The sequence below is a fragment of the Rhinoderma darwinii genome, chromosome 2 (genome assembly GCF_050947455.1).
Source record: "Rhinoderma darwinii isolate aRhiDar2 chromosome 2, aRhiDar2.hap1, whole genome shotgun sequence".
Lineage (NCBI taxonomy): Eukaryota > Metazoa > Chordata > Amphibia > Anura > Rhinodermatidae > Rhinoderma > Rhinoderma darwinii.
In genome coordinates, this window is record NC_134688.1 from 206470316 (window position 1) to 206483652 (window position 13337).

Here is a 13337-nt window from a genome sequence, read left to right on the forward strand (position 1 = left end):
ATGGGCAGATGTTTGCCGACGTATTGTAGCCATATTTTCAGACGTAAAACGAGGCATAATACACCTCGTTTACGTCTAAAAATAGGTCGTGTGAACCCAGCCTTAGACTGCAGAATATACTCAGGGTAGGTAGGAATCAGCTTTACTCTAATTAAAAAGCACCTTTGGACAGAATGGGGGGAGTGCACAACCAAAAATTGAGGCATTCACCACCCCCACACATACAGCATGAAACACAAAAAAGGCTGTTTTTTTTGTGTTTCATATTGAGCTAAGGGTGCTTAGTCTTATTTTTCATGCTGCCACTAAGCCACTGTTCTGCACACAGTGAGTGACAGATTAAATAAACCTGTTTCAAACGGATGTCAACTTGTCATCAATCAGGTTCCCTATCCAGAGAGTTGTGGTCAATGATTCCTACTCTGACTGGTCCCCGGATATAAGAGGTGTACCCCAGGGTTCAATGACGGGACCACTATTATTCAACTTATTTATTAATCATATAGAGGATGGGATTAATAGCACTATTTCTATTTTTGCAGATGACACCAAGCTATGTAGTATTGTTCAGTCTATGAAAGATGTTCGTAAATTGCAAGCGGATTTAAACAAACTCATTTTTGGGCATCCAGTTGGCAAATGAAGCTTAAAGGGAATGTGTTGCCAGCAAAACATGTTTTTTTTTTTTTTAACTAAACATTTAGTGTGTAGGTGATTAAACATTGTTCACATTTTTTTTATTTTTTTCACGAGTCAGGAAATATTATAAATTAGATTCTAATTTATAATATTTCCCAGTGCTGGTCACTAGATGGAGCTATTCCCAAAATTGCAGCATTGCATGTGGTAAAGCAACCACATTGCTTTTTGCTGCAAAATTGGGAAAAAAGCACTCGCTCTAGTGAGCTCTGAGAATCCCCCCCTCCTTTATCCTGGCTAGTGCCGGGATAAACGAGGGGATTGAACGGTCTAACCTCCTACACTGTGTGTCGCCATTTTTTGAGCTAACACACAGTGTAGTAGGTTTACATACAGTAGTAAACACACACAAACACGAACATACATAGAAATCTCTTACCTGCTCCTGCCGCCGCGGCTCCCTCCGGCCCGTCCGCTCCGTCTGCTGCCGCTGGTCCAAGTGCACAAGTCCGGAAGCCGCGACCGGAAGTAGTAATCTTACTGTCCGGCCGCGACTTCCGGTCCACAGGAAAATGGCGCCGGATGGCGCGCATTTCAAATTGGACTGTGTGGGAGCGGCGCATGCGCAGTTCCCACACAGACGGCGTACACAGAAGTGGATGGGACGGGACCCGTTCGCAGTCCCTATGGGACTGTGGCTGCCGTATTCCATGTCTGTATGTGTCGTTAATCGACACATGCAGAAATGGAAAAAAAAATGGCAGCCCCCATAGAGAAGAAAAAGTGTAAAAATAAGAAAAAGTAACACACAAACACACAAATTAATCCAAACGTTTTTAATAAAGCACTAACATCTTTAACATATTAAAAAAAAAATTGTGATGACACTGTTCCTTTAATGTAGATAAATGTAAAGTTATGCATCTGAGTACCAACAACCTGCATGCATCATATGTCCTAGGGGGAGCTACACTGGGGGATTCACTTGTTGAGAAGGATCTGGGTGTACTTGTAAATCATAAACTAAATAACAGCATGCAATGTCAATCAGCTGCTTCAAAGGCCAGCAAGATATTGTCGTGTATTAAAAGAGGCATGGACTCGCGGGACAGGGATATAATGTTACCACTTCACAAAGCATTAGTGAGGCCTCATCTAGAATATGCAGTCCAGTTCTGGGCTCCAGTTCATAGAAAGGATGCCTTGGAGTTGGAAAAAAATACAAATAAGAGCAACGCAGCTAATAAGGGAGATGGAGAATCTAAGTTATGGGGAAAGATTAACCCTTTCAAGACCGAGCTCATTTTGGCCTTGATGACCAGCCCCATTTTCTCAAATCTGACGTGTCAATTTATGTGTTAATAACTCTGGAATGCTTTTGCCTATCCAAGCGATTCTGAGATTGTTTTCTCGTGACATATTGTACTTTATGATAGTGGAAAAATTTGGTCAGTAAATTCATTGCTTATTTGTGAAAAACACCAAAATTTAGAGAAAATGTGCAAAAATTATGATTTTTCTCATTTTAAATGTATCTGCTTGTAAAACAGATAGTAATACCACACAAAATAGTTACTATTTTACATATTCCATATGTCTACTTTATATTTGCATTGTTTTTTGAACATTATTTTATTTTTCTAGGACGTTACAAGGCTTCGTACTTTAGCAGCAATTTCTCACATTTTCAAGAAAATTTCAAAAGGCTATTTTTACAGGGACCAGTTCAGTTCTGAAGTGGCTTTGAGGGCCTTATGTACTAGATAGACCCCATAAATCACCCCATATTAAAAACTGCACCCCTCAATGTATTCAAAACAGCATTCAGAACGTTTCTTAACCCTTTAGGCGCTTTACAGGAATTAAAGCAAAGTAGAGGTGAAATTTACAAATTTTATTTTTTTTGCTGAAATTCATTTGTAATAAAAAAAAATCTGTAACACAGAAGGTTTTACCCGAGAAATGCAACTCAATATTTATTGCCCAGATTCTGCAGTTTTTAGAAATATCCCACATGTGGCCCTAGTGTGATAATGGACTGAAGCACCGGCCTCCGAAGCAAAGGAGAACCTAGTGGATTTTGTGGCCTCCTTTTTTTAGAATATATTTTAGGCACCATGTCAGGTTTGAAGAGGTCTTGTGGTGCCAAAACAGTGGAAATCCCCCAAAAGTGAGACTGTTTTGGAAACTACACACCTCAAGGAATTTATCTAAGGGTATAGTTAGCATCTTGACCCCACAGGTCTTTTGCTATATTTATTGGAGTTTGTCTGTGAAAGTGAAAATCTACTTTTTTTCTGAAAAAATATAAAAAAAATTATATTTGCAAGGAATAAAGATTAAAAAGCACCCCAAAACTTATAAAACTACTTCTCCCGATTACGCCAATACACCATATGTGGTACTAAACTGCTGTTTGGACCCACGGCAGAGCTCAGAAGGGAAGGAGCGCCATTTGGATTTTGAAGCGCAGATTTTGCTGGATTGTTTTTCAGTGCCATGTCACGTTTGCAACGCCCTGGAGTGAGCAAAACAGTGGAATCCCCCAAAACTGACCCCATTTTGAAGACTACACCCCTCAAGGAATTTTTATAGGGGTATAGTTAGCATTTTGACCCCACAGTTTTTTTGCTGAATTTAGTGGAATTAGGCCGGGAAAATGAAAATCTACTTTTTTCTGAAAAAACACAGAAATGTTTAATTTTTACAATGAATAAAGGTGAAAAATCACCCCAAAATTTGTAAAGCAATTTGTCCTGATTACAGCAATACGCCATATGTGGTAATAAACTGCAGTTTGGACCCACGGCAAGACTCAGAAGGGCAGGAACAATATTTGGCTTTTGGAGCTCAAATTTAGCTGGAATGGTTTTCGAGTGTCATATCGCATTTACAAAGCCCCTGAGGTACCAAAACACTGGAAACCTCACAAAAGTCCCTTTAGGGGACTGGAACGAGCGATAATTAGGTCGCTGGTACAATACACTGCAATACTAATGTATTGCAGTATAATGTCATTTTACAGGCTCCTGTAACAGCACGATCGCTGTTCCTGTCCGTTAGTCCCGGGTGTCAGCTGTAATACACAGCGGACACCTGCAGAATATGGAGCGGGCGCAGCACGTGAGCCCACTCCATATATAACCCCTCGCACCACGACATGCTATTAAGTCGTGGTGCGCGAAGGTGTTAATGCGCAGCGGATGGTGCAAATTGAAAATTTTTATTTTCCACTGATATGCCATTTTAATGCACAATATATTGTGCCCAGTTTGTGCCACTGAAGACAAATACCCCATACAATGTTGAGCGGGTTCTCCCGGATATAAAATATCATATATGTGGACGTAAGCTGGTGTTTAGGCATGCTGTGGGGCTCAGAAGGGAGGGAACACCATTTGGCTTTTGGAGCGCAGATTTTGCTTGGTAACTGTTCTGTTTGGGGTTTTGCTGGTATTTCAATTTACGTGGGGGTATGTGTAAATTGGGCAGAGTACATCAGGACATAATAAGAGGGTATAATAATGGGGTAAATAAATAATAATTCGCAGATATGTGGCCAGTGTCGCACTGATAAATGGCGCCCGATCTTATCCGCTTTTGGAACACTCTGCACATTTTGCATCGCCATATTCTGAGAGCCAGAACTTTTTTATTTTTTCTCCACCGGAGCCGTGCGAGGACTTATTTGTTGCGGGACAATCTGTACTTTTCAGTGGTACCATTTTAGGGTACATGTGATTTTTTTTTATCACTTTTTATTAGATTTTTTTGGCAAGCAAAGTGACAAAGAAACATAAATTCTGACAATGTTTTTTGTATTTTTTTTTTACAGTGTTCCCCGTGCGCTATAAATGACATTGTACTTTATTCTGCGGGTTGGTACAATTACGGTGATACCAGATGTATATAGTTTTTTATGTTTTGTGGCGATTGCGCAATAAAATCACTTTTCGATAAAATTATTTATTTTTTGTGTCACCATATTCTGAGAGCCATAATTTTTTTATTTTTCAGTCAAAAAAGCGGTGTAAGGGCTTGTTTTTTGTGGGACGGGTTGTAGTTTTTATTGGTACTATTTTGGGGTACATGCGACTTTTTGATCACTTTTTATTCTATATTTTGGGAGGGTTGATGACCAAAAAATTGTGATTCTGACACAGGTTTTTAATTATTTTTTTTGCGGTGTTCACGGTGCAGGAAAAATAATATTATAGTTTTATAGTTTTGGTCGTTATGAACGCGGTGATACCAAATATGTGTACTTTTTTTAACATTTTCATTTTTTTCCTATAATAAAAGACTTATAGGAAAAAAAGCATTTTTTGTTTTTGTAACTTTTATAACTTGTTTTTACACTTTTATAAAACATTTTTATTACTTTATTTTTTACTTTTTACTTGTTTTACTTGAAGACTAGCAGCACTGATCGCTGCTATAATACATTACGCTACCTAGGTAGTGTAACGTATTATAAACTGTCAGTGTGACGCTGAGAGTCACACTGACAGGAAGCTTATGAGGACCGGCCTCCGGCTGGTTCTCATAGGCTGCTGTGCATTGCAGACCAGGGGGCTGTTATATGGCCTCCGGTTCTGCCTTATAACCGACTGCAGCACCCGCAATCGGTCCCCGGGAAAGTTTGTTGTAGCAACAAACTTTCCAGTTCGTTGCTACAACACACTTTCCCTGCGATCACATGACCGGGACCTGAATTAATCAGGTCCTGATCATATCTCCGGGACCAGAGGCAGGTGATAACAGCGCGATCCGGGTGACACAGAGCCCAGCAAGCGCCGACGTGAATATACAGTGGGCGGTCGGGAAGCGGTTAAAATAATTAAACCTATTTATGATTAATTTATATAAATATATTAATGGCACGTACAAAAAATATGGTGAAATCCTGTTCCATGTAAAACCCCCTCAAAAAACAAGGGGGCTCTCCCTACGTCTGGAGAAAAAAAGGTTCAATCTGCAGAGGCGACAAGCCTTCTTTACTGTGAGAACTCTGAATCCATGGAATAGTCTACCGCAGGAGCTGGTCACAGCCGGGACAGTAGATGGCTTTAAAAAAGGCTTAGATAATTTCCTAGAACAAAAAAATATCAGCTTCTATGTCAATGTGTAGAAATTTTCCCCTTCCCTTTTCCCATCCCTTGGTTGAAGTTGATGGACATGTGTCTTTTTTCAACCGTACTAACTATGTAACTATGTAGGTTCTACTTATATTGTGTTTTTTTCTTTTCTGTCGGGGTCCTAGTATTTTTAAGTGCAAGAATAGTTTCTTTAGCGCTATTGTTGCCATAAAAAATATCGGAACTGAGAGAAACCTAACATACCCCATTATAAGTCAATGGGTTCCTTCAAGATTCTTTGGGATTAATTTTTCATTGTGGTCAATAATGTCAAAGAAAATAATGTATAGCAATACAACATTTTTTTATTTTTTTCATTCTAAAATGTTATTAATGTTTTATGAGGGTTACAAAGCAAGAAATGAGTCCAAAGAACTGGTGGAAAGGGAAAACCAGTAAAACGAACCCCGAGTGAAAATGTAAAATTTTAATATACATGGCGAATGTGCCAACCTCATGAACAATTCTGCCGCTATTCTTGCATTGTATTCCCCCGTTTGCAGCTATGTAAAATTTCCACCACATTCTGAGTCTTCCCTATACAGACCGTTTTTAGGAAGTCTGAGACACGTGCCCCCTTGCACTACCCTCTGATGGACCAGTGTTGATGACCCATCGGAGGTCAGTAAAGAATTTTTAAAAAGTGTCAGGGAAAACTCAGCCAGGAGAGCATGGGGCCTGGATGCCGCCTGATGCCTCTCTTGCAAAGTTAATTTACAATAGAGACTTTTGCGTCATACAGTTGCCTTGTTACTTCTAATTTTGTAATAAAGTATATCTTATTGTAGAATTTATTTTATTTCTATACCAGTTTTTAAGGATAATAGCATCAAGAAGTTAAACTCCTGAATATATTTAAATCCTTGCATTTTTGTTTTTCCTACGGGATACAAATGTTGTTCAACCACTTAGCCACCATGCTGCCCCTGATCTGACTTTGAGCTGTGTGAGCAGTCTAAGGGGGGTCCAAAGACCACTCTGTCACATAAGACAATATTATAATTGCCACATAAGCCAATATTATAATTGACAAATGGTAGGTGAAGGGGCCAGTTACAGATTTTGCATTAGGGCCCAGTTAGGGTATGTTCACACGGCGGGGGTCCATAACGGCTGTAATAACGGGGATGTTTCAGCCTGAAAACATCCCCGTAATTTCAGCCGTACCGGCATGTGCAGGCGCTTGAACGCCGCGTCAATTACGGGCGTAATTAGCGCTGCTATTCATTGGAGTCAATGAATAACGGCTCTAATTACGGCCAAAGAAGTGACAGGTCACTTCTTTGACGCGGGCGTCTATTTACGCGCCGTCTTTTGACAGCGGCGCGTAAATATACGCCTCGTGTGAACAGACAAACGTCTGCCCATTGCTTTCAATGGGCAGATGTTTGTCAGCGCTATTGAGGCGCTATTTTCAGACGTAATTCGGGGCAAAAACGCCCGAATTACGTCCGTAAATAGGCCGTGTGAACATACCCTTACATTTCTGGAAACAATCAACTGTTGACATTGAATTAAGTAGATTTCTTTTTTTGTTTTCTTCTAGGCATAAAAACATATTTAACCACCTTACACTGTTTATTTAACCACTTTACATTGTTTTGTTTAACCATTTTACATAGTTTATTTAACCACTTTACATTGTTTCGTTTAACCATTTTACATTTTTTATTTAACCACTTTACATTGTTTTGTTTAACCACTTTTTTTTTTTTTTAGGATAAAATGTTAAGTCATCTGTGGAACACGTCCTCCATACTAGTAATAATGTCTGGATTCCTTGTACTTTCCAATGCTTTCTCAAACAACAAAACCATTCCATGCTCGATTACAGAGCACAACAATTTTGTCATTTTTGACTGTAGTGCTGGTAAGCTAAGAACAGTACCATCTCCTACGGACTATAAATCAGATTCTGTAGGACTTTTATTAAAAGAAAACCTCATACAGACTATCGATAAATCATCTTTTCAACAATGGCAAAATCTGACGAAAATAGACTTAAGCTCAAATCACTATCCAAAGTCACGACTTGACAATTCCGATATATGCAAAAGAGGCCTTGAGATCAGCAATGGAACATTTTCCAACTTGACAAAACTGGAGCAGTTAACCATAGACTATAATTATTTATGTGAAATTCCTCCCGGACTGCCAGACAGTATAATAATGTTGAGTTTTGAGCATAACAACATTTTCTCAGTCAACAGGATGAGTTTTTCTAGAATTAAATCTGTGAGTAAGCTGCTTTTGGGGCATAACTGTTATTATGGTAATAACTGTACTGATGTATTGGACATTGAAAATGGAACATTTAGGGACCTAACAGAATTAAATGTGCTCAACCTGTCATTTAACAACATAACCAGTGTGCCACCGGACTTGCCATCATCACTGAAAGAACTTTATTTAAGCAATAATAGGATAAAAGTCATTCACAGAGATGACTTTAAAAATCTAGTTAATTTAGAAATTCTGTTTCTAAGTGGGAACTGTCCGCGATGTTATAATGCCGCATATCCATGTGAACCATGTGCTGGAAAATCTTCTATTGAAATAGATGAGTTTGCTTTTCGAAATCTTGTAAACCTTAGTCTGCTGCATTTAAGCAGCACATCACTGAGCTCCATCCCAAAAACATGGTTTCAGAACACAACTCAGTTGAAAGTCCTAAATCTTGCATTAAATTATTTAGTGACTGAAATTGCAACCGGAGAATTTTTATGTTCTTTACCTTCCTTAGAAATACTCGACTTATCCTTTAATTACAACCTCAGATCTTATCCAACAAATATTAATATTTCTGATAATTTTTCAAAATTAGTATCGCTTAGAGAGCTACGTATAAGAGGCTATGTTTTTAAAGATGTTACTGCAAAGGACTTGACTCCACTCACAAAGCTAAAGAAATTGACTATCATAGACTTTGGAGTGAATTTTATTAGGAATGTTGATTTTAAAGTATTTAAAGACTTCCCAAGTCTTTCCATCATCTTTTTATCTGAGAACAGAATATCTCCTTTTTCAGAAACCAACAACAAGAGCAATACTCTGGGGGAATTTTACAATAGCCAGTCAAAATCAATATATTCACAATTTTCCCAAATTTTACGGCATGATACCAAAATCTCTCCAACAATCATTACTCCATTAAATCACCTTGTTAAACCCCAGTGCAGTGAATATGGCAAAACATTAGATCTAAGCTTAAATAGTATTTTTTTCATTGATCCAGAAGAATTTCATTCATTTTCAGATATAGCTTGCTTAAATTTGTCTTCAAATGGAATTGGCCAGGATTTAAATGGAACAGAATTTATCTATTTCCCAAACCTAGCATATTTAGATTTGTCATACAATAAGCTAGATTTTGCTTACTTAACTGCTTTTCACGAACTAACACAATTGGAAGTCTTGGATGTGAGTTATAACAGGCACTATTTTATTGTAGAAGGTGTAACACATCATCTGAAATTCATTGAAAATCTTCAGAAGCTTACCATTCTCAACTTAAGCTGGAATGAGATCTCTACTCTAACCGAGTCTGAAATTAAAAGCAATTCTTTGAAAGAATTGAGGTTTGCAGGAAATCGCTTAGATATCTTATGGAAAAAGGAAGACGGACGCTACTTAGATCTCTTTAAGCAATTTACCAATCTGTCATTGCTTGACATCTCATACAACAGGATTCGTACCATGCCTGATGAAGCACTTACTAACCTACCTGAAAAACTTTCTGAGCTGTATTTAAGCAATAATGACTTAGAGTTTTTTGCTTGGAAGTATTTGAGATACTTTAAGCACCTGAAGGTTCTTGACCTTAGTCACAATAAACTAACAATGATAATTGGATATTTATGCAATTATACACATTCCTTACAAACACTTATAATAAACCACAACTCAATCCAGACCTTAGCAGAAGGCTTTCTTTTCAAAGCCAGTAGTCTTACTCATCTTGATTTAAGTTTTAATCTTCTTCAGTCCATTAATAAGTCAATATTTTTGTCTGGAAGTGATAATTATCTGGAGGTTTTAAAACTGAAAGGAAACCCATTTGATTGTACCTGTGAAATCATTGACCTTGTGCAGTGGATCGTTAAAAATAATGTCACCATCCCACGGCTGGCCACTGAAGTTACGTGTGCCACACCAACTAAATGGAGGAAGACAGGAATTGTATATTTTGATATACATGCTTGTAATGTGGACATGATAGCAATGCTGCTGTTCCTAATGTCATCACTGGTAATTGTTCCAATAACCGCATTGCCAATTATGAAACATTTATTTTATTGGGACGTGTGGTATATATACCACTGGTGCAAGGCAAGGCTGAAACTTATGCAGGGCAAAGTCTGTAATTTAGGAAGCGTATATGATGCATTCATCACATATGATGAGACAGATCCAGCTGTTACTGACTGGGTTTATAATGAATTATGTGACCAGCTTGAGGACAAGGGAAACAAGAACATATTTCTCTGCTTGGAAGAAAGAGACTGGGAGCCGGGGAAAGCTGTCATTGACAACATTGCACAAAGTATAAACCAAAGTAAAAAGACACTATTTGTTCTCACAAAAAAATATGTAAAAAGTGGAAAGTTCCGAACAGCTTTCTATTTGGCCATGCAAAAATTGATGGATGAGAATATGGACGTAATCGTCATTGTACTGTTACAGCCTGTTCTACAAAATTCCCAGTACCTGCGACTCAAGAAGAAAATCTGTAAGAGTTCCATCTTGGAATGGCCCAAAAATCCTAACGCAAAACCTTTATTTTGGCAAAAAATGAAACACGTATTAATGACAGAAAACTATACCAGATACAATAATATGTACACTGATTATATTGCTATGTAGAAGGGAAATATCATGAAAATGGGGCATGTTGGATGTTGAAACATGCTGCAAACATCTCGTGGATGGAGGAAATATCTGCAGATTTTAGGACTATGGATTGCTGTGAACAAAGCCGTTTTTCTCAATGGCTTTAATGGAGCCCAATATACAAGCTTGTCTTACAAATACTAACTTAAAGAGACACTGTGACTATGGTTTGTACTTCATTCAACTGCTGTCTCCTAATAGTCTATAAGCACGTAAGGACCGGACTTTAACCTAATGTATCTAGTTTACACGGTTTCTATATTTGTCCGCTATTAAATATTGTTTCTATGTTTGTTACAATTGTCTTACCTGTAAATATTTTATAATGTATACAAAGAGGTTAATGGTGCAGTGTAACTATATACACAAATAAATTAATAATGGTAATCATACTTAAACTGAGCAGTTTTCATGATCTCTGCTTGCTGTTGGTGAATACACATTGATTGAAACCCATCCTGACCTAATGTTGCTCACTTTTCTGCAGTTTGGATTACAAGCATGCCTGGATATAAAAAAAAAAAAATAGGGAGGCTCTTTGCATTCAAGGAGACTCGCAAACATTCAATTTGTCACAACAAAATTCAATTGTTAGCATTGGTGGTACAACATAAAAATACCGCCTAGAAAGCAGAAATATACCCCATATAATAAAGACTGTTCTGATGTAATGTCAGACTTACTGTTAAATGGATTGTACAATTTACAAATGTTTTACCTTTGGCAATTGAGCACTATTTTTTTTAATTAGACAGAGCCAAGATAAATAGTGATAGAGCACTGGTGTATCAAATACAAGAAACCTTAAATTTAAAGCAAAACCCAATTTTACCAGTCATTTTTCATCTATTACTTTGTTTTGATATTTCGATAATTGCTCTTTGTTTTTGCTGCTTCCATTTTTATCTACACTCTGTATGTTCTACTGTCCAGCAATATTTTTCCCTAGTCTCCCAGTGTATGACGTATCTTCTCCTTTTCAATTTGACTCCATTTACTTAGTCTTCCTCTCTGACAAGTGTTTTCATCCTCAGGGGTGCACCTGCCACCAGTCTTGACGCAACACTACAGAGCACTACAGAGATTAATTAGATGGTTAGCTCTGTGGTTGCCGCTGCCCTTCTGTTTTACTCTCAATGTGGTAGGTTGACTATAATCAGAGATATATATCCAGTCTCATATGTCGGGAGGATGTGGGGAGTGGCAACATGGATGAAATCATGCTTGTCTTTATCTTCCTCCTTTTTACCTGTGAAGCATTTGTACCTTCTGTAAATTTTATATAATGTTACTTGTGGTGTTGGCGGCAAACAAATCCTGCCCAAATAGATTAAAGGGAATGTATAATCAGAAAACGGACATATTTAAATCAGGTTTTTATTATAAACATAGTTTTTGATGGAGTGTTTTCGATCTTTTTATGTGTTTAGCCACATAATGAAATCTTGAAATATTCTAGTTTTGGTCACTAGAGCAGTCACAATAGAATGAAACTTCCTATTTTCTTTGGCTCACTTGTCTGCTCTGCAGTAAAGATTGTGAAAGGGAGTCAGTACAGCCTTTTTGAAATTTCACTCTAGCAGGGACAAATACTTACCATGACAGATCTGTGGTGAAGCAGTCTAAAGCTGCCCATACACATGAGACAGTTATTTTACCCGACTCCACCATAAGCATGCACACAACTGAGCCAAGCATGCATGTTTATCTATTGGGGAGAGGGGGATGAGCCGCTGCCAGGCACAGATCTTGCTTACAATTAAACATGCCCGATCCCTCTTTCTCCCAATACTCGCCATTGGGGAAGAGTCGAGAGGCCCCCATACACTTAAGATACTCAGCCATTTTTGGTGTGTTTGGTTGACTCTTATCTTAAGTGTATGGCCAGCTTTATTGTTCACAAAAAAATTGTAATAAATACAGATTGAATTACATGTTTCAGAACTCCAGGAGTTCTAGTGTATGCTTTATTGTGTTTGAATACATTCTTTACATAAAACAAATGCTGCTATAATATATACAGTTGTTTCTTATGCTGCCTAATTGTTGAAAGATTGTGGAAATCAGAAAAACATAACAATTATGGACAAACAAAATTGTATAAAGTCAACCAATGCAGGAAAAAATATTGAGTCATGCATGTAAGGGGACAGAGATTGTTTTAGAGCAGTGTTTCTCAGCGTCTAAGTCTCTCCTACAAAAAAAAAAATCCTACCAACCATGTACCCCCAAGGGGATGACCATACATGATTTTGAGCAAAATAGCTGAAATGACATAATATTATGCTTTGTAATTGACAGTGCTGTGCTGCTTCTATTAGTAACTGATTACAATGCATTGATTCATTTTTGACGTCCAGGGCAGTTTGGGGTTGGTGCCTTCTTACTTCACACACCTTAGACACGTTTTAAGAAGTGTATGGTGTGAAGAGGGTGAGTATGTATGTCCAACATGTGGAGATGGTAAAGAGCGATATAACTATATATATGCGCACGCATGTAACGGGAGTAAAACACATTGCCCACATTACAGTGGAACTGGAAGGAAACATTCTGTAACCTCAGTATGCCCTGGACCTGTGGCACATACACTGTTTTGTATATACACCACAAGGTGAAAAATATATTTTAGATGACACTTTATGCTACGGAATGAAAACACAGAATTCA

General features: G+C 38.0%; 1 protein-coding gene across 1 annotated transcript in view; it reads left to right on the forward strand.

Annotated features, from left to right (window-relative positions):
* LOC142740945 (toll-like receptor 8) overlaps positions 1-11059 on the forward strand; it is a 39870-nt gene extending 28811 nt beyond the window's left edge. The window contains exon 2 of the mRNA XM_075850357.1: positions 7497-11059. Coding sequence (XP_075706472.1) covers positions 7497-10640 — 3144 coding nt within the window. The 3' untranslated portion in view covers positions 10641-11059. The remainder of the gene's footprint in view (positions 1-7496) is intronic.
* The last annotated feature ends 2278 nt before the right edge of the window (positions 11060-13337 follow it).